Source organism: Siphateles boraxobius, unplaced genomic scaffold, assembly GCF_051911475.1.
Source record: "Siphateles boraxobius isolate OS27281-9 unplaced genomic scaffold, OSU_SipBor_1 141, whole genome shotgun sequence".
NCBI classification, from domain to species: domain Eukaryota; kingdom Metazoa; phylum Chordata; class Actinopteri; order Cypriniformes; family Leuciscidae; genus Siphateles; species Siphateles boraxobius.
Genome location: NW_027508746.1, coordinates 850,260 through 872,105, shown reverse-complemented (window position 1 = coordinate 872,105; position 21,846 = coordinate 850,260). Strand labels below are relative to the sequence as shown.

At 42.4% G+C, this 21,846-nt stretch overlaps 1 protein-coding gene across 3 annotated transcripts; it reads left to right on the top strand.

Annotated features, from left to right (window-relative positions):
- Positions 1 to 1,382: 1,382 nt before the first annotated feature.
- Positions 1,383 to 9,523, top strand: fgf17 (fibroblast growth factor 17). 3 transcript variants are annotated; one of them, XM_077230315.1, is made up of 5 exons: positions 1,383 to 1,801; positions 2,289 to 2,325; positions 3,077 to 3,221; positions 4,517 to 4,623; positions 8,558 to 9,523. In XM_077230315.1, the coding sequence occupies exons 1-5, from the start codon at positions 1,770 to 1,772 to the stop codon at positions 8,837 to 8,839; spliced, it is 603 nt and encodes a 200-aa protein (XP_077086430.1). In that variant the 5' UTR covers positions 1,383 to 1,769; the 3' UTR covers positions 8,840 to 9,523. The 3 variants fall into 3 exon arrangements, with proteins under 3 accessions (XP_077086430.1, XP_077086429.1, XP_077086428.1); XM_077230314.1 differs by having other exon boundaries at positions 3,074 to 3,221; XM_077230313.1 differs by having other exon boundaries at positions 1,384 to 1,801; positions 3,041 to 3,221.
- Positions 9,524 to 21,846: the final 12,323 nt, after the last annotated feature.

The window sequence follows — 21,846 nt, the reverse complement described above, 5'->3', positions numbered from 1 at the left end:
TTTTGTCCCTCTCTGCTACTATAGTTTTTCAAGATGGCGGAAATACATGGTCGCCTCCGTGGACCTGCCCGTCACATGTACATAAAGATAATAAATTCTTCGTTTACGAGGATAAGTCAGATAATTGGCGGAGGTATTTGTACACCATTGAGGACATATTTATTAATAAAAATATTGATTTTAGATAATAAAATACCTAAAAAACTACACATTGTCCCTTTAACCCAACGGTTGGGTTCGTCCATATTTGACCCAAATGTGGGTTAAAACAACCTTGCATTTTTTTTAGTGTACTTCAGCATATTGTGTCCCAAACTTGGATTTTTGTGCATCCAATCAAACTTTTATTTTCACAGTATTTTTCATTTGTTAACCCATATTGACAAATTATATGCCAACATTGGCAGGTTGTGAGACAAAAAATGAAACAAAAATACATGAAATTCTACATTACATATAGGCTTTGGCATTGTGTTGGGTCACCAATGTGAGTTCTGAAACAAATCCAAGAAACACTGATTTACAGTATATAAGCGGTGAACGTGATTTCCACATGTGCAACATGTTCCTGGATCAACTTTACAATCAATCATGTTTGAGTTTACAGTTTATATCACGTTTAGGTTACGATCTGGGTTTGGTGCTTCATCATCAGTGTTATTCAGCCATAGTTTCCTCTGATTTTAGGGATTATTTGGGTTTAGGACAGGAATGTTGTTCCAGGATCAACAATAGGTTGCAACAGGAACATGTTGCACTTGGTAAAGTCACAGTGACCGTATAATCACTGAGTTTCTCTCTTCTAGGTGTGGAAAAAGTTCACACAGATTTTGATTTGAGGGAACCAAGTGGCTCTGCTATGGTCACACTTGCAAGACAGCACTAATTGCCCCGATGCGACTGAACTATGCGTGGGAAAGCGAGCATCCTGTTGACGTTATATCGTTAGTGCTTGATGTGGATTCTGCAGGAGCCAACAAAAGCCCGCTGGAGGCCTGTGATTAAAGGACACCATTGTTATCTCATTAGAGCCGCCAGGTTAGCAAAAGGTGTGAGCCGTGGCCCCTTCACAGGGATAGACCAACACTGAGATGGGCCCTAACACACACACCCCTTTCTGAAGAACCTCAAAGCTTTAAATACAGAGGATGATCTGAATACATCACAGTTCTTTTTGAAAGATTAATCATCCGTTAGATGGGAGTTTGGGTGAAACTGGGAGACATGGAGAGGCTTGCTTTTTGCCGTGTGGATAGTCACATGGTCTCTTGGTGAAGTTAGTGATTTGATTCATTTACATGGATGTTAGAAACGCCTCCAGGTGTGCATTTAACAGAACACAGCCAGGCTTGAGGACTTTTTAAAAGTGCATGAGTCTCTGAAGGGGAAAAGGGAGGGATCTTGACGTCTATCCCTGTGGCGCAGGGAATGATCCAGACGCACAAGTGACAGTGCCGGCACAACATCAAGACCACACTGCACCCTTCCAATCAAATGATCGCATTGCTATAAAACATATGATGGAACTCCATACTCGTCTGGACTATATGTGGATCGTTTTTTCCCAGTGGGATTTATTCGTGAGTGTGTTTGCGTGGACGCGCATCTGAGGGGCTTTTGAAGATCTCGCGCTCCTGAAGTCGCGCGTATATTTATATATTTATACTGGCATATGGATTTGACTCTGTTCATTTAATCAGGAGATCACAGCGAGCTGGATTATCATTCTGGAGAACCCTGGATACAACTTTTGACTTTGCGTTTCCACAATGTATGGAATAAATCAGCGCTGCTTGTACATGTGAGTAGGCGACTGATATTTGGCGATATATAGATCTTTAATCTTAAAAATTGAGGTGCAGATGGATAGCCTATTTTACAGTTTTATGCTTTATAAAAACAATGTGCAAAAAAACAACAACTTTATTTTCTAGTTCTTGTTTTGTTTGGGAGCTTCGGGGAAAATAGTGTTTTAATCCCCAACGAATTATACAAGAACCTCAATAATTATATATAGCCTAGTAAAAATATGTGTATTTGTTCGATAAGAAACCGTTCTTTGCTGAACTGAAAGTAACGATAGAGAACGATTGAATTGAATTGAATGGAAAAATAATTACTTTTTTATGTGTATTATGTAGCCTATATTATGTGATACGGGCATTCATCTAATTTGTATTATATAATGCTATTATATGTAGCCTATTAACTAATTATATTATGACATTATATCTATTATATAATGCATTATAATGCTTTTCTCACTTTTGATTTGTTTTATTTTGTAGCTCTTTTCACTTCTTCGTGGTGTGGTGTCACGCGCAGGTAAATAGCTGTTTATTACATTTTATTTTGTTTGTATTTTTACTGGCCTAATAATCATTAGTATTTCATTTAAACTGCATGCATATGGCAAATACATTTAGTTTTAATTTGATACTTTTATAGCAAGGTTATAGTCTATGTTAGCTTCAAAAATCGATCAAAAGGTTTAATAACTGTAGCCTGTGTTCTTGGTGGGACACATCAAATGAATATAGTGTACATGTCTAACGATTTTTAGCATCAATTACTTTATTGTAACTCTTTTGAAATCATTGTAAGTTTGCTGAGGCCCTCTAGTGGGTCCCGGGCCCTAGCTGGAATAGATGAGCCTAAATCAAATCTAACTCTGTTGAGTCGGTTATAGCAACTCGATCTCATGAAAGTGTGTATCTAGTAGGCCTACGAATTGTATTTATCGTGCAATTTGTTGGTGCAAAAAATAGTTTTTACGTGCATATGAATAATACGCACTGTAACCCCATTGGGGAGGATTAGTGGTGTGGAGTAGCTAGCTATTACACGCTATAAAGTGCGTCTCATATGCACGTAAAATCTATTTTTTGCGCGTAAATTGCGCGATAAATACATAAGATCGGGCTGCAGAGTTAGATCAGTGCTCTTGCTGGCATTTATAAAAACGAAACAGGTTTTCTATTCCAGCAAACGAGAGAGAGAGATCATATATGTGATCTTATTTTCCCTTTGCACCGAAAAGGGGGAGAAGAATCACCCTTCTCCTAATTTTAAGCAGTATGTGAGGGAACAGGGCTCGCTGACGGACCAGCTGAGCCGGCGGCAGGTTCGGGTGTATCAGTTGTACAGCAGGACCAGCGGGAGACACGTGCAGATCCCGGGCCGCAGAGTCAGCGCCACCGCGGAGGACGGGAACGCTTTCGGTGAGTCCGAGTCAAGTATCCATCCGCGTCACGGTGATTCACTCACGGGGGTTTCGGTGCAGATTATAGGCCTGTTTCGCGGATGATTGCTTTATTGGCTGAAAAGGGACTTGCTGATATAGTTCAAAAGACATTTCTTTGCTTAATCGTTTCCCCTTTGTGTTGATTAGGATGTGATAATTTGCTTCAAACAGCAAAGGGAAATGAGACTGATTTGACTTGTGAGAGTCATCTTGAACATCATGATACTGCACTATGCATTTGAACTTAATATAGCCTACCTGAAATCTTTAAAAAATTCTTTCTTTCTTTCTTTCTTTCTTTCTTTCTTTCTTTCTTTCTTTCTTTCTTTCCAAAAAATTATTTCATATTAACATTAAACAAATAATAATAAACGTCAAAATTCCAACTCTCTATTCTATATATGAATTCTTGTCAACAAATACAAACAATTACATTTTACTAGTTAAAATGTTAATTCTTTGTATCAGGTAGATTTCTAGTAACAATGGAAAGTTTTGATATCAACGATTCAATTTCCACTAATAGGCTAAAAATGTAAATTCTTGATATCAACAATGATGTCATCACTCTCAGAAATGCAAATTTCTGATATCAATAATTACATTTTCAAAAAGCCACATAATTACTGATATCAACAATTATGATTGTTACTAGTAAAAATTGTATTTCTGATATGTTAAATTGGAATTTCAACTTGATAAGAAATAAATTCTTGATATCAACAATTGAATTTGAATGGCAGCCTATAGCGACATTTAACTTCTGAAAATACAATTACAGATCTCAAGAATTCTGGTTTCTAATTACTAGTTGAAATGTAATTCTTGATATCAGGAATTTGTATTTATGAGAGTGATGACATCATTGATATTAAGAATAATTTTTTACTAGTGGAAATTGAATCGTTTGAAATAAATAAAAAAAATGCCATTTTTTACTAGAATACTAATTCCTGATATCATGAATGAACATTTTAACTATAAAAATTTAATTGTTGGTATTTGTGGACAAGAATTCATATCCTGGAGATGATTAAAAGTCAAAACTGCTTGCCATAATCATCTAAGTGTAACAGGACTGAATCAGCTTAATTTCATTGATCAAAAGTGACTTTAGGTCAGGTAGAATTACTTTAACACTGCTCTCAAAAATGTTGAGCTAAATTTGGTGTGTTTTTTTTATTATGATTTGGGTATAGTTTTATATGATATTGATAGATGGCTGGATCTATGCAGTATTTTGTTGTGTAAAACACTTGTCCTGCATTACAGCCAGACTTTATGTGGAGACGGACACCTTCGGGAGTCGAGTTCGGATCAAAGGAGCGGAGACTGGCAGATACCTGTGTATAAACCGCAGGGGGAAACTAGTGGGCAAGGTACGTGGTGTGCTATCCATCATCCTGATGGAGATTTGTTTTTGGTGGGGCAAGTGTATATTGAACTTCACCAAAAAATGTACCTTTGATAATTGGGTTGCATGACTTAAAACATGAGATCGACCAATAGAAAACCACAACCATCCAATCAAATCCCCACGGACAAAATCAAGCCCCGCCCACATTTGTTCTTGTTTGCGAAGCTGTTTCACTCGGATATACAGTAGTGAGCAAAAGTGACGTCCAGAGGGGATATTTGTTTTTAACCTTCATCCTTCCTTCGCAACAAATCTTTCCCTTGTGGTTCAAAATTACCTGAAGCCTTAAAATGATATGTAATGATTTTTTTTTGCCTAAAAATCTTATATTATTTCATTTTGATAATATTTTTTCTATTTTTTAATGCAATTGTTTTGGAGAATTTTTTGTTAGTTTTTATTTTATTTACCTATAAATTGCTAGATTTGATCAATAAATCATAAATAAATAGTAATTTCAGCACATTCCTGACATTCTTTCAACTGAAATTAAAAATAACTCACAATTTCATGCATAACGCTTTTAATTCAGCTCAAAATATCTTACATTAGGTGTCTTTGGCGACCTTTTGTGGAAAACCAAAAATATAACATGATATTTCATGACTCTAGCCACTAGATGGCCTTATATCTCTATACGGAGCTCTATATAGTGTTCCGCTGGGTCCTAAAGTCAGTTCTTCAGCATTCAGATACACGCAGACATTATAAAATTATTTTTTGGTAAAGTTTTAGCATTTTTAGTTTGAATTTTGAGTATTTTTAGGTTTTTTATTGTGTACTGAAGCATTCCTCGCATTCCATTCATTCCTAAGGGGGTCAAATTGACCCACAAGGGAAGGATTTGTTACTTTTTTTTAAATTTGAACCATAAAACTCCTCGAATCCATTCAATTCTTTTTGTATGTATTCGTGGTTCAAGTGCGACAGAAGTCCTGGGTTTTTGGACCCCTCTGATGAACAGTTAATGTTAAACATTAGAAAAAAACATTCAAAATGAGCTGAGGTTAATAACCCTACAAGTTCAATTAAAACGTAAAAATATGTGGAAAATATTTAATATTTTTAATATTTTAAATATGAGTTTAGAACAAAACACTTTATTTAATATTTTGTATTTTTAGGGGATTTTTTATACTAAATTATATTTAGTATCTGTATTTATAATCCATTTATTCACTTTTTAAGCATATAGACCTGCAAATTAAATTTCCAATTTAAACTGTCGTTAATCTCTTTTCTAAGACGACACTTGGCTGATTATTACTGAACTGAAAAAAGTTTTAAAAAGTGAACTTTAAAAAAGTAGCAGAATTGTATGTGTATTGGTATGAAAAATGCTCAAGAATACTATTTTCAATTTTGACATCAAATATATATTTTTCAAAATCACGTTTTAATCTAAAACTGCAACAAAATCAAAACCATAAACCTGTTTGAATCATGTCCACGTTTTTTTGTGTGTGTGTGTGTGTGTGTGTGTGTGTGTGTGTGTGTGTGTGTGTGTGTGTGTGTGTGTGTGTGTGTGTGTGTGTGTGTGTGGGTGTGTGTTCACATAGCAAGTGCCAAAACCTTTACCAAGTTTCGCACCATTCCAATAAAGAAAAAAAAATTCTAAACAAACAAAATGTAAAAATTGTAAATGTAAAAATGTCTTCAGCGCTATGAGTTTGCCATGAGATAAAGTGCTGGGACAGATGGAGACAGTGAGAGTCTCAAACAATGCTCACATTAGATCAGATACAAGCCATTTAAAGCACTTTCAATTCCTTTTGGGATTATGAAACAAAGTCTGTCATTTAAATAATAAAAGCTGGATTATTCTCCAGGACCTGCGGTCACATTCTGTTCAACTGAGATAATAAACATAAACGTCATATACATCCATAGGTGTCAGTGTGAAGTCCAAAGAATAAGTGCGCTTCATTGTATTGAAAGAAAAAATCTGTACTTGCAAATGTTTCCTAACACACTTAAGGAACTTTAACTTGAGTAAAAAAATGCGCTTTGAAATAATGTAAAATAAAAAGACAATTTTAAATTATGTTTTAATGCTCTCAAGAAGTGCACTTATTTTGGTAAGTAAGGTTTTACTAACATACTAAAGCACATATGAAATACTTTTAACTGTAGTGTGTTATTTAAAGTTAATATATTTCAAATGTACTAAATTGCATCTTCATCATTACAAATGTGCAAATACAAATATATTTAAATACAAGTTTCAATACAAATGACTTTAACTTTTAGTTATAATAAATTCTTCTCAGTAGGCTACATTTGTCAGTAGCTTACACTTATATTTTAAAGACTATAATTATACAGTTACATATAAAGAGTAACTTAAGTCCGGTTTCAGTATGTCAAAAACGCTCCCAACTAACTGAATTACATATGAATTTAAACTATACACTGTATAAAAATCTCTGTATAAATATTGTTTTTTTCCAGGTGTTTTACCTGTATTTTGAATTATACATTGCATTGTGTTGCATTTTAGTGTAAGTTAAAATTTCCTTAAAATTATTGGATAATGTCCAGTCATCATTTTTATTTTTTACAGTGCAATACATTTTCATTTCATTGCAAATACCATGCAATTAAGTGTCCGAAAAGTTTGGACAGTTCAGTCAAGGTATCGCACTTAAAGTCCCCGTGTAGTCAATAATTTTATCCCTTAAAACTAATCTTTGATCATCAAAATGACATATTTAAAAGTTTTTTTCTTAAAAAAAAAGTCTTCATGCTTTAAAATATCTTGGATGTAACTCGACACCCTTGCCTCATTTAGTATACCCGGTTCTATGAATATGCAAATGAGCCCTTTGTCTTAAAGCATATTAAAATCACCATAGACATATAAACACATTAAAAGCTGGATTTTCACCACAGGGGGACTTTCATTTCACAGTTATTTGTGTGTTTTAAGTCTAAAGTCAGCATGAAATAGAAGTTGCGACCGTGTTTTGTTCTCTATTGTGTCGTGTAGCGTGAAACGTGGGCGGGGAATGTGGGCGGGGCTTGATTTGTGTCTGTGGGGAATTGATTGGACGGTTGTGGTTTGCTATTGGTGGATCTCATGTGAGTGACAGGGTGTAAATTACATTCTTCTTTCAGGCGAATACAATCAGAGTTATATAAAAAAAAAATGTCCTAGCTTTATAATGGCATTGAATGGGTATATTTTTTTGGAAGTCCATCAAAGCCTATCCATCCGTGATAAAAGGGTTAATAAAGGCCTTATGAAGTGATGTGTTCCTGTAAGAAAAAATATCCATTTAAAACTTTATCAACTTAAAGGTGAACTACAAGGGAAGAAGTGGCCCCAGACTTTCAATATTTTTACTAAAAACATAGCTCAAGCATTTTCACTCCGAGATGCGCTCAGTGCTTTCTTCCGGAAACAACGGATCATATGAGATTCCACGTCACAGTTCGGCTCACGTATCACGGCGTTCGTGGTTCGACTGGTCGAGACTGTTCTCCAAAGACGGCTCCTGCTTGTTTACGCGAAGTGAACTGTGTTTATATCTTATTAAACTGTCTGTACACTTACACAGTTCACAATGCTTCGGTTTGCATGTAGAGACCCTCATTATGCTAGCGTGTTAGTGTGGGGCTATTTTGAGCCTTGTTAGTGGTATTAACTAGCGATTTTTATTTTTACTTATTCCATGCCCTTTATACTGGCGTTATAAACTAATCTGTGGTTAAACTAAAACTAACGTTAAAACTGGGTAGATTCGATTATCATGAAAACGCATCCCAGAGAACGGTCGACTCGGGACACACGTGTTATTTAGCCCTAGGTTCATTTTGCGCCAGAATTGTCCTTTAAATAAAGGTTAATATAATGTCCTGTGCAATAACCGGTGGTTCTTCTCTCCTCCTCCCAGTCGAACGGCAGGGGACGGGACTGCATCTTCACAGAGATCGTTCTGGAGAACAACTACACCGCTTTCCAGAACGCTCGATACGAGGGCTGGTTCGTGGCCTTCAGCAGAAAGGGTCGACCCATCAAGGCCTCCAAAACCAGGGAGAACCAGCGGGAAGTTCACTTCATCAAACGCCTCCACAAAGGCCCTCTTCCCTTCCCCAACTCAGAGCAACCCAAACACTTCGAGTTCATCAGCTTCCCCCCGACCCGACGGGCCAAACGCAACAGAAAACCTTCCTAACACCAACACTTACACACACTCAGCGGACTATTTCCCCGGCCCGCTCACACTAAATGCGTCTCTATAGCACGCATCGTGTGTTTATCGTGGAATTTATAAGCGGAAATTCGTTTTTTACGTGCATATGGGTAGATTTAGTAGTGGCGAGGGGTGTGTATTATACGTTTGGGGAGGATTAGTGGTGTGGGGTGCGTGTGTATTACACGCAATGAAGTGCGTATCATATGCACGCGAAAATTGCGTATCATTTGCACGTAAAAAATTATTTTCGCTTATACATTGCACTATAAACTCAATGCATGCTATAGACACACATTTTCATGAGATCAGGCTGATTCCCCTGTTAATACTATAAGAGGCAGCTTTATTTTTATATCTTTTCGTACTTAATGGACTTGAACACTGAACGGATGCTCGTTGTAAAGGGTGACTTGTAAATATGGTAAGATAGTAAGAGAGAATGTATATATTTAATTAAGGTGGTATTTGTATGTGTGTTGTGTGAGCGTTTTTAGACAATATGCTCAATATTAAACACAATAAAAGAGGCATTTCCTTTAAGGGGAATGAAATACAATGAAATATAAATCCACATCGGTTTCAACTGAAGATGTTTTACATTATACCTCATATGTCTGAAATGTCTGAGTCTCCAACTGAATCTCATATCAAGCAACGAATGAGAAAAAAATATTTTTTATTCAGCAAGGATGCATAAAAACATGTTTTTAAAAAAAAAGTTACAGTAAAGACATTTATAATGTTCCAAAAGATTCCTATTTTAAATAAATAGCTATAATAAAATACATTTTAAACATCTGTTTTTATTCATAAAATTATTCGGGGAAAATGCATTCCAGTTTCCACAAAAATATGAAGCAGCGCAACTGTTTTTTAACTCTGATAATAATCATAAATGTTTCTTAAGCAGCAAATCAGCACACACACACACACACACACACACACACACACACACACACACACACACGCTCTCTCTCTCTCTCACACTCACACAATCTCTCTCACACACACACACACACACTCTTTCCCTCTCTCACACACACTCACACACACACTCTCGCTCTCTCTCTCTCTCACACTCACACAATCTCTCTCTCTCACACACACACACTCTTTCCCTCTCTCACACACACTCACACATCCACAAATTCTCTCCTCTCTCACACACAAATCAAATGTTTCTTGATCATCAGATCATCATATTATAGTGATTTCTGAAGGATCATGTGACACTGAAGACTGGAGTAATGATGCTGAAAATTCAGCTTTGATCACAGGAATAAACACATATTCTCTGCTGCCCCCTGCAGTCCTGTGTGTGTGTGTGTGTGTGTGTGTGTGTGTGTGTGTGTGTGTGTGTGTGTGTGTGTGTGTGTGTGTGTGTGTGTGTGTGTGTGTGTGTGTGTGTGTGTGTGTGTGTGTGTGTGTGTGTGTGCTCTTAAAGTAAAGACATGTCATGCATGTCAGCATTACTAACATAATTCAATTCTGTCATCATTTATGAGTGAGCGGGGCACAAACTAACGCACAGCTAGTTGTAACACACATGGTTAAAACTTTCCACACATGCCAGCATGACGAACATAGTGTATTTACTAGTTGCCATATCAACACTATATAGAGAAAAAATTGCGCCAAAATTTAAAATTCTTTGTGAGATATCACTGAACATTTATTTAACCTATACATTTCTTAAGTTTTCATTATTTTTGTGTGTGTGTGTGTGTGTGTGTGTGTGTGTGTGTGTGTGTGTGTGTGTGTGTGTGTGTGTGTGTGTGTGTGTGTGTGTTTATTTAAAATTAGACTAATCTGATATAAGTTTTATCTCCAATATGTTACTTAACAGTTGATATGTCGCTAACCAGCAGAAACACTAGCCGGGTTTAAACCCCAGTTGTGCAGCCGGGGCATGTTGTCACACACTGTGGTACAATGAGCCTCTATTAGAAGAACTATGGTATTATATTCTATACTTTTATGACTTTTATTGAGAAACCATGAGAAAAATTTCGATACAGACTGAGTCAATGTTCAGAAATGTTTAATTATTATTATGTTGTGAACTGTAACTATTGACAATATATTTTAGTTTCTCTTGTTTTTATTAGATCAGATAACATTTTAATCTGCCTGCCATATGGTATAATGTACGTGGAGCATGTTGTCACATTTCACTTCCATTCTTTCAAGGTAAATCAAGAAAAAAGTATTCACTGTAAGTAAGGTGGCTCAGTAGTGCACAACGAAATTTAAAAAGCAAACATAAATTCACAACACAACGAAATTAAGCCACAAAACAACGAAATGAATCCACAACACAACGGCAAATGTACAACACAACTAAATAAAGCCACAACGAAATGAATCCACAACACAACGGAAATGCTCCCAACCACCAGAGGGCTCTCGGAGCGCAAAAAAGTTAGTTCCCTTTCGTTGTCACTCCGAGTTACGTCGGATGACGACGAATGGGGTTTCGCTTAGAAAGCCTATCAACTTCGAGTATTACAAAACGAGCCAATGGCAAAGAAATGCCATGGGTCTGCGGAATTTGCATGGCGTAACTCCGCCCCACCTCGTGGGTATAAAAGGAGGAAGCCGGCAGCAAGCAGATATGTTTTCGCTTCGGAGCCAAGTGTATTCTTCTCTCCACAAGCCATCTCTGAATTGTCAGCTTTACAAACGAGTACCTCGAGTGTTGGTGTGACGGCGATCTACGGCGAGAGCGTGCTTCCTGCTGATCTGTTGCAGTGGTCTGCCAGTCGGTGCGTTTCTCCCCGGGTGCTTCAACACTTGAGTTTTCTCTCACTAAAAGAGCTTACACGTGGCACGTCTTTTTAAAGATGTCTCGCCCGTGTACTTCTGGTTGCGGCAGATTGGTATCGGACTCTGATGGGCACGAGCGTTGCATAGTATGTTTGGGCATTGATCATGCTAGAGCAGCGCTCGTGGATGACTCATGTTCTCTCTGTGGGAACATGACCATCGCGTCATTACGGTCGAGACTCCGTGAACTCGCAAGAGTGAGAGTCCCCTCATCCACCCCCCGTCCTGCGGCTGGTGGCCAGGGTGATCTGAGGGTTACGGTCTGGAACAAGGCGCCGACTATGTGTCCGCGACCCCAGCCCCCCTCTTCAATGACGGTGCCCGCTAGTGAACTGCTGATTCCCGCGGGTCTACCCTCTGGTGGCCCGCGGGCTTCAGTTGAAGCTACAGAGGAAGATGCCATGTCTGTTGCAGCATCACTAGGCGGGTTTGACTCTTCTGGAAGTGAGGGCTCGTCACAGCTGCCACCTTCCGGTGTGCATACGGCTGTGCTCGAGTCTGATCCGGAGATGACGGCCATGCTTTCCCGGGCAGCCGCGAGCATCGGACTTGAGTGGAGGCCTCCACCCTGTCCTGAGCGCTCGCGGCTGGACGATTGGTTTTTGGGTAAGGCCGCCGACCCTCGTCCTCGGCAAACCCCAATACCTTTCTTCCCGGATGTGCATGATGAGATCTCGAAGTCCTGGAAGACCCCCCTGTCTTCTCGGGACCGCTCGCTGGTCTCATCCGCCTTTCCTCCCCTCGATGAGGCAGCTGCCCGTGGGTACACTGGGCTTCCCCCGGTTGAACGCTCTGTTGCCATGCAACTATGTCCGCAGAGTGCTTCTTCTCGGGGCGAGCCTAAGCACCCATCCAAAGCCTGTAGATTTTCGTCGACCCTGGTGGCGAAGTCTTACAGAGCGGCGGGACAGGCGGCTGCTTCACTGCATGCTATGGCCACTCTGCAGGTCTACCAGGCCCAGATGCTCAGAGACATGCACGAGGGTAGGACAAACCCAGGGCTCTTTGATGAGCTGCGCGCCGCGACCGACCTTGCTCTCCGGGCGACGAAGGTTACCGCGCGCTCCCTGGGTTTGGTGATGTCCACAGCTGTGGTCCAGGAGCGACATCTGTGGCTGAACCTGGCTGACATGCGGGACGCTGAGCGGACCCGTCTGCTTAACGCCCCCTTGTCCCAGGCCGGCCTCTTCGGCGGTGCAGTTGAAGACTTTGCCCAACAGTTTTCAACTGCCCAGAAACAGACCGAGGCCATCAAACACATTCTGCCCCGCCGGCCCGCTGCTGCCTCCACCTTGCCGGCCGGGCAGACGCCTCGACCTGTTTCCCGCCGAGGGCGCCCTCCTGCGGCTCCCGCCCCTCCCGCCCGGACCACGCAGCAGCCTCCACCCAGGGCCGGTCGCGGAGGAAGCCGTAAGAAGGCGCCACAGCCCTCTCCTGCCCCGCCCCCCGCTAAACGCCGGGCCAAGCGGCGCTCCTGAGACGGGCTGCTCAGGGATGATGATTGTTTCTCAGGAGGTGGTAGCAGGACCACTCCTTCCCCCGGTGGAGGGCCGGGGGAGAATCTTTTGTTCTCCACTCCCCGCTGCTCACCCACGGGTGGGCAGCACCCTAATGTGGTTAAAGACAGAAACAATCCCCTCTTCCCTGAGCTCACAGAGTTCTCGGGCGACACAGAGCGCCGCCCACAAGCCGTGCTCTCCTCGCCCCCCTCTGTCCCAGAGGCGGTTGACACGGCGTGCCGTCCACGGACCGCTTCGCCCTTGTCCCCCTCTGTCGCCAGACCCCTGGCAGAGCAGGCCCCCGCGGGACGACCAGCCTGGTCCTCCCCTGGCCCCCTCTGCCAGGGTGCGGTTGCTAACTGTGCCCCCTCTCCGGGCCGCTATGCCGTCCACATCTGGGCCAGTTACTCCGCCTCGCTGCCCCTCCGGGGGGACGCCTGTGGCCCGCATGATCCCGTTGGTTCAGTTCCTGGGAGCCTGGCTAGAGCTTCCCCGTCTGTCCCACTGGATCGCGCGTACCGTCAGGCTCGGCTATGCGATTCAGTTCGCACGGTCTCCTCCCCGCTTCAGGGGAGTCCGCTCCACTTTGGTCGGTGGCAATGCCCCTATCATGAGAGCAGAGATTGCCACCCTGCTGGCGAAGGGTGCAATCGAGACTGTCCCTCCAGCCGAGATGAGGTCCGGCTTCTACAGCCCCTACTTCATTGTCCCCAAGAAAACCGGTGGGTTACGGCCAATCCTGGACTTGCGCGTGCTGAACCGCTCCCTTCATCGGATGCCGTTCAAGATGCTCACCGCCAAACGCGTTTTCGAATGCATACGGCCCCAGGATTGGTTTGCAGCGATCGACCTGAAGGACGCCTACTTTCATGTCTCCATTCTTCCTCGACACAGACCGTTCCTCCGGTTTGCTTTCGAGGGGCAGGCATACCAGTACGCGGTTCTCCCTTTCGGGCTAGCCCTGTCTCCTCGCATCTTCACGAAGGTCGTCGAGGCGGCCCTTGTTCCCCTTCGAGAGCAAGGGGTTCGCATCCTGAGTTATATCGACGACTGGCTGATCCTAGCTCACTCTCGAGATCAGGTTTGCGAACACAGGGACCTAGTGCTCCGGCACCTAGCCCGTCTGGGCCTTCGGGTCAACTGGGAGAAGAGCAAACTTTGCCCCGTGCAGAGGATCTCTTTTCTCGGTATGGACATCGACTCGGTCGCCATGTCCGCGCAGCTTACGAGCGAGCGCGCGCAGTCACTGCTGACTTGCCTAAGACAATTCGAGGGCAAGAGTGCGGTTCCACTGAAACTTTTTCAGAGGCTCCTGGGGCATATGGCATCTGCAGCCGCGGTCACGCCGCTCGGATTGCTTCATATGAGACCGCTTCAGCTTTGGCTTCGCTACCGAGTCCCGAGGTGGGCATGGCAACACGGCACGTTCCGAGTACCAGTTACTCCGACCTGCCGTCAGTTCTTCACCCCGTGGTCGAACCTCGATTTTCTCAGGGCCGGTGTCCCCCTGGCTCGAGCTTCCCGGCATGTTGTTGTCTCAACAGATGCCTCCACCACGGGCTGGGGCGCCATGTGCAATGGACATGCTGCTGCGGGCTCCTGGACAGGACCCCAGCGGCTGTGGCATGTCAATTGCCTCGAGTTGTTGGCAGTACGCCTTGCCCTGCACCGCTTCCGGGCGTTGCTCAGGGGTCAACACGTACTAGTCCGCTCAGACAATACCGCCACTGTAGCGTACATCAACCATCAAGGTGGTCTACGCTCCCGTCGTATGTCACAACTCGCTCGCCACCTCCTCCTATGGAGTCAGAAGCATCTGAGGTCGCTTCGAGCCATCTTCATTCCCGGAGCGCTGAACTGTGCAGCCGACGAGCTCTCACGGCTTCAGCCCCTCCCTGGAGAATGGCGACTCCATCCCCAGTCGGTTCAGCTGATTTGGGACCAGTTCGGGGACGCGCAGATAGATCTGTTTGCCTCTCACGACTCGACCCACTGCGCCCAGTTCTATTCCCTGACCGAGGGCACGCTCGGCACAGATGCTCTGGCGCACAGCTGGCCGCAGGGCCGCAAGTATGCGTTTCCCCCAGTGAGCCTTCTTGCGCACACTTTGCGCAAGGTCAGGGAGGACGAGGAGCAGGTCATTCTGGTTGCCCCTTACTGGCCCAACCGGACCTGGTTCCCCGAACTAGTACTCCTCGCGACAGCACCTCCCTGGCCGATCCCTCTGAGGAAGAACCTTCTTTCTCAGGGACGGGGCACCCTATGGCACCCTCGTCCCGATCTTTGGAACCTCCACGTGTGGCTCCTGGATGGGACGAGGCAGGTTTGAGTACCCTACCACCAGCGGTGGTGGCTACCATCACTTCCGCTAGAGCGTCGTCCACGAGACACGTCTATGCGTTGAAGTGGAACCTCTTCGTCAACTGGTGCTCTTCTCTCCGAGAAGACCCCCGGAGATGCTCGATCAGTGTTTTGCTTTCCTTCCTTCAACAGGGGCTGGAGCGAAGGCTGTCTCCCTCCACCCTGAAGGTCTATGTTGCCGCCATTGCCGCACATCATGACCTCATCGAAGGTAAGTCGGTGGGGAAGCACGACCTGATCATCAGGTTCCTGAGAGGAGCGAGGAGACTGAATCCTCCTCGTCCTCCTCTCGTTCCCTCTTGGGACCTCTCAGTGGTTCTAACTGCCCTGAAGAGTGCTCCCTTTGAGCCCCTGCAATCAGTTGAGCTTAAGTTCCTGTCTATGAAGACAGCGCTCCTGGTTGCACTGGCCTCCATCAAGAGGGTTGGGGACCTGCACGCATTCTCCGTTGACGAAGCGTGCCTGGAATTTGGGCCGGCTTACTCTCACGTGATCCTGAGACCCCGGCCTGGATATGTGCCCAAGGTTCCTACCACTCCCTTCCGGGACCAGGTGGTGAACCTGCAAGCGCTGCCCTCGGAGGAGGCAGACCCAGCCTTGGCACTGCTCTGTCCAGTACGCGCTCTCCGCGCCTATGTAGACAGAACGCAGTGTTTCAGGACCTCAGACCAGCTCTTTGTCTGTTATGGTGGGAAGCTGAAGGGAAAGGCTCTCTCCAAGCAAAGGTTGTCTCACTGGATAGTGGACACCATTGCCTTGGCTTACCAGCAGCAAGGTCGACCGTGCCCCCTTGGTGTGACTGCCCACTCCACCCGGAGTGTGGCGTCCTCTTGGGCTCTAGCGCATGGCGCCTCGCTAACAGACATCTGCAGAGCTGCAGGCTGGGCGACACCTAACACATTCGCCAGATTCTATAATCTCCGAGTGGAGCCTGTGTCCTCTCGTGTACTCGCTTCAACCAGCTAGTACCGGACCCGCTCAGGTGTCTTCGCTTGCTCGCCATTCCACTCCACGGACTGGATACGTGCGATATTTTCTCAGGTGAGCTTCTCCGAAAGCCCTGAGCTCCTCCAGCACTCCTGACGTCGGCGCCAGTGTCTATTGCCTGTGCGTCGGCTAGGTGCCTCCCGTGTGCATGGTCCCTCCTCTGAGCGACCCCCACATGTGTATTTCCACTGTAAGCCTCTCTGAGCGTGTGTCTTTCCCTTGGCAAGCCACCTTGCCACCCCTGGGGTTGAAATATTCCACCTGCGGCTGGACACCCCAGTGTTTCCCATATGCTTCCTTCGGGTCATATGTGTATTCTCTAAGTCCCCCCCCTCCGGGCTGGCATTAATTGCATACTTCCCCTAGCTTGGGATATGCTTCCCAGTGTACCTTGGTATTCCTGTGTTATATGGAGTCCTTTGTCCAGGCTGACAGGGATCTCGATTACGCAGGGCACTGGAAGACAGCTGAGAAGGTGGCGTGATTAGACTGGTAACCCCATTCGTCGTCATCCGACGTAACTCGGAGTGACAACGAAAGGGAACGTCTACGGTTACGTATGTAACCCTCGTTCCCTGAGTAGGGAACGGAGACGTTACGTCTGCCTGCCACTTTCCGCTGTACCGCGGGGATCGCCTGAGCTCAGTCTTGGCTCCTCAGCGAAGAAACATATCTGCTTGCTGCCGGCTTCCTCCTTTTATACCCACGAGGTGGGGCGGAGTTACGCCATGCAAATTCCGCAGACCCATGGCATTTCTTTGCCATTGGCTCGTTTTGTAATACTCGAAGTTGATAGGCTTTCTAAGCGAAACCCCATTCGTCGTCATCCGACGTAACGTCTCCGTTCCCTACTCAGGGAACGAGGGTTACATACGTAACCGTAGACGTTTTCCTTCCCATTGTTCTATAGAGTCGGCAGTGTAAAAAATATATCAACACTATGATTAGTTTCATCAGGATGTAGCTTAATAAATAGATATGTATTAATTTAAAATCACCTACGTGCATTATAGCAGCATATTTACTCTAGAATGCTTTGGCCCGCTTCCACAGCGCATCTTCACTATCACACGATCCTTCATGATTTCCATTACACGAGAGTAGATGTTAAAACTTCATGCTGATTTGTACTCGGCTTTCGCCAAGATAAGCACCAACTAAGACGTAGCTTTACAGTAACCTATGCTTCTCCATCCATTTACGCTTCTTTCCATCTGGTGACGTGAATCTCCTTCTGTCTGGTGTTAATAGTGTATTTGCGCGTCAGCACACACAACGGCTGCAACCACAGTGCGGTCCCCCATAACAACCCTCTGGATTGAGCGGAGTAGGGAACATCTCTAGGGTCTTCAAGTGGGCACCTTCCGTCCTCAGTGTTTCGTCAACTAGCCCACGACACCTCAAGAGGGCTCGACAGTGACTCTGGCGTCCCAGAGTCACCCCCCTCCGTCCCCCACTCAACTCAGCCCAGCTAACTGACCTCTACTTCCCTCTTGCTGCTGAGACCTAACCACAATCTCACAATCTCTCCGCAACCCAACCATACGCGCCAACCCGTTTGACTAAGGCTGTCGAGCCCCACTGGTGCGTTAATATGCAGTTTCAGTGGCAACGGTTCCGTATGGCATACCACCTACCACAAAACACAATATCTGCCCAACCACCCGTCATCCACGCAATATACACAGGAACGTAATGACTGTAAATACTATACAACCTATACAAATAAAACAACACCCTTCAAGTTTTCAAGAATTCTACGAAACCGTAGCATGGCGGCCTGTACACAGCCAGCTAGAATCTTTCCGTCTCAACCACAGCCAGTTGCTGATCCTTTCAGCTGCTTCAGATAAGTTATTTACTATGCGACGCAACTCTTGGCCACTGAATCCGACGTCTCTGAGGAACCGGGTTGTAGAGTGTACCACAAAACCTCGACAACCCACTTCCACTGGATAAACCTGGACTCTCCATCCTCGCTGTTCTGCTTCAGTGGCCAGATGAGCGTACCGCAATTTCTTCCTCTCATATGCCTCATCTACCGCATCCTCCCATGGCACTGTTAACTCTATCAGTTGAACAATGCGTGCTGATCCAGACCACAAAACAATATCTGGTCGTAGGTTAGTGGTGGCAATCTCAGGTGGAAAAATAAGCCGTTGATCAAGATCAGCCAGAAATCATTATGATTATTTGATGCTCAAGAAACATTATGATTATTATCAGTGTTGAAAACAGTTGTGCTGCTACTTCATTTTTGTGTGGAAACTTTGATCAATTTTATTATGAAAAATGTTGCGTTAGGAGGGCTATTTGCATAGTCTCCATCAGATTTCGTCATTATATGCAGTACAGAAAAACAGCCTTTGGGCAAAAAGCTTTTTCAGTTAGAGTAGTGGGGTTGTGGAATTCCCTACCTACAGATATTCGAAGCCTCAATAGCTTCTCAATTTTTAAAAATAAGCTAAAGTACTGGCTACTATCACAACAGATCTGCAACCACTAATGACTGTGTTGTGCATTATCTGTTTTATATTCTGGTTTTAAATTTTATATTATGCACATGTATGTATTGTGATGTTTTATTTGGTGTATATGTAATGTATGTTATTTTATTTGTTTACCTGCCCAGGGACAGCAGATGTAAACTAGCTATTAGCTAATTCTGGTGCAATTACTTTTAATTGTGCATTGTCCCTGTAAAAATAAACAATAAAATGAAATGAAATGAAATGAAATATGTACCCACCACTTTTTTCTTGAAACCTTAAGCTCAATTTTGGTATATATATATAAAAAAAATTAATAACATTTTTGCAAAAACCCTTGCAAAATTATTTTAAATAGATTTTAAAAAGCCACCAATTACTGGTCACTTCTACGGTTAGATTTATTTGTTTAGATCAGTGTTGCCAACTAAGCAATTTTGTTGCTAGATTTAGCAACTTTTTAGACTACCCTAGCAACTTTTTTTTTTCAAAAAGCACCTAGCAACAAATTTAGCAATTTTTAAAATTTATTTGCCAACTTTTAGCAACTTTTGGAAAGTGACTCTAATCCAAACAACACGCTAAATAGACTGAGCGTTTCATTCATAATTCCTTGACCCCTTCAGACCTGAATTATGTTTCAAGTTTCTGAAAAATATAAAAGTACATTTTCCCTGCTCATGAGGCTTCTATAAATGAGACCAAATGAAAAAAAAAAAAAAAAAAAATTTGCTTTCATTGTAATTTTTTTTGTCCATTCCAATGGACGTCAGGTCAAAACAGGTGTACTTCCCAAAAATGTACCAACATGAAATAAATTAATAAACATAAAATTTGTTGGTCTATACTTTAAGCTTTTTCTCAAGGTCAAAAAATGTTCAGCAGTATACCATTTCAACTTTAATTTTGAGGTTTTTGTTTTACAGATTGCACATTGTTTGTAACAAACTAAATATCTTCGAATCAATCAATATGGTCATATTAAAGTCATTTTCTGTGTGCATCTTTCTTTTTTAGATCAAAAACTTGAACATTATAACATTGCTTTAATTGTAAGGTTTTTGCTTTATAGATGGCACATTTGTTTATTCATAAGAAAATAAACCTCAATCAATGCATTCATGTTAGAGTCATTTCCTGTGTGCATCTTTGAAACAATTTCTGTTAACGGTTTTCTTGTATTTTAACAGTACATTACTGGCAGCACGGTTGCCAGCAAGTTACTGTATTTCGATTTCCAGTAACTGTAGTGTAATTCACTTTACAGTGCACAAGATCAGTACTGTAAACCACAAAATAGTACTTTACTGTATTTTTACTGTATTTCGTAATTTGGTCTGCTTCTGCTGTAATTAATTATACGGCATTGTACTGTAATATCTATATTGATACAGTACTGCTAAATATTATTGTAATTTTCAAAATAGTTACTAATAATGATAATATTATATTATAATAATATAATATAGTTATTAAGAAAATATATAGTAGGAAAAAAATACTATGGAAGTCAATGGCTACTGTCAACTGTCTTGTTACGACATTCTTTAAAATATCTTATTTTGTGTTCAGCAGAATAAAGAAACTCATACAGGTTTGGAACAACATGAGGGTGAGTAAGTGATGATGACAAATATAATTTTTGGGTGAACTATACCTTTAAAGGGATAGTTCACCCAAAAATTAAAATTAGCCCATGATTTACTCACCCTGTATAGAGCCATCCTAGGTGTATATGACATTCTTCTTTCGAATACAATCGAGTTATATTAAAATCGAGTGATGATTTTATATCCATCATAAAAGTGCATCTATCCATCATAAAAGTGCATCTGTCCATCATAAAAGTGCATATATCCATCATAAAAGCATCTATCCATCATAAAAGTGCATCTATCCATAAAAAATATTCATATAAAATAAAATATGAAAAATATTCATATTCAAGTTTTAGATTTTAGTCAAATGCGGATTTTAATCCGTATGTTCGTCTGGCCGGAAGCTAGTTATTTTACTTTATAAAGTTTTAAATACGGATATTTCCATCTTCCTCATCACTCCACATAAAGTCAACATCTGAGATATTTTCATCAGCTATATGTTCAAGCACTTCATGAACTGTATATTCTGCATATGAAAAAGTTTCAAAATGTATCGGTACTGTGATATAGATTTTTTATATAAGAAATTTCAACCAGCATTACTGAAAATGTGATTTCAGTAACAGGCTTTCGAACCCACTGTCCATTCTAATGGACAGACACATTTGGAAAAATCCTGATTTAAAACGTGCAATTCTACAATCGATTTTTAGCTTTAATTAATAAGTTCAATCTTTCTATTTTACATACAAACTATGAAATACTGGCAAAAATATATAAAAAATGTAAATGAAACCATATAAAATGTTGCTTGCTTCTGTGTTTGGAATGAAGTGCTGCCAAGCTTCTCTTCAATGTAGTGTTTTTTTATATAATTACTACATGCAGAGCTTTACTGCCATTTGATTGGATGACCAATCTCATGGACTGCAGGCTTTAAACTAGGTGAAATGCTCCAGAAGTAAAAAAAAAAAAAAAGGGGCTGACATATGATGTCTATGCATAGGCAGAGCTAAATTAAGGTCTATATAGACAGGCACAGAGACTGTGTGCGTAGCGGTAGCATGCATTTCACATTTTGGGTAAAATAATTTAAACACATTTCATGTGTAGTTTCACTGGTTAATAAGAAAATAGCCTACATAAAATGTAATTGTTCAATATCAATGCTGTATTTAAAAATAAAAAAATCGGATCATAAAAAAATTGTATTAGGCCTACTT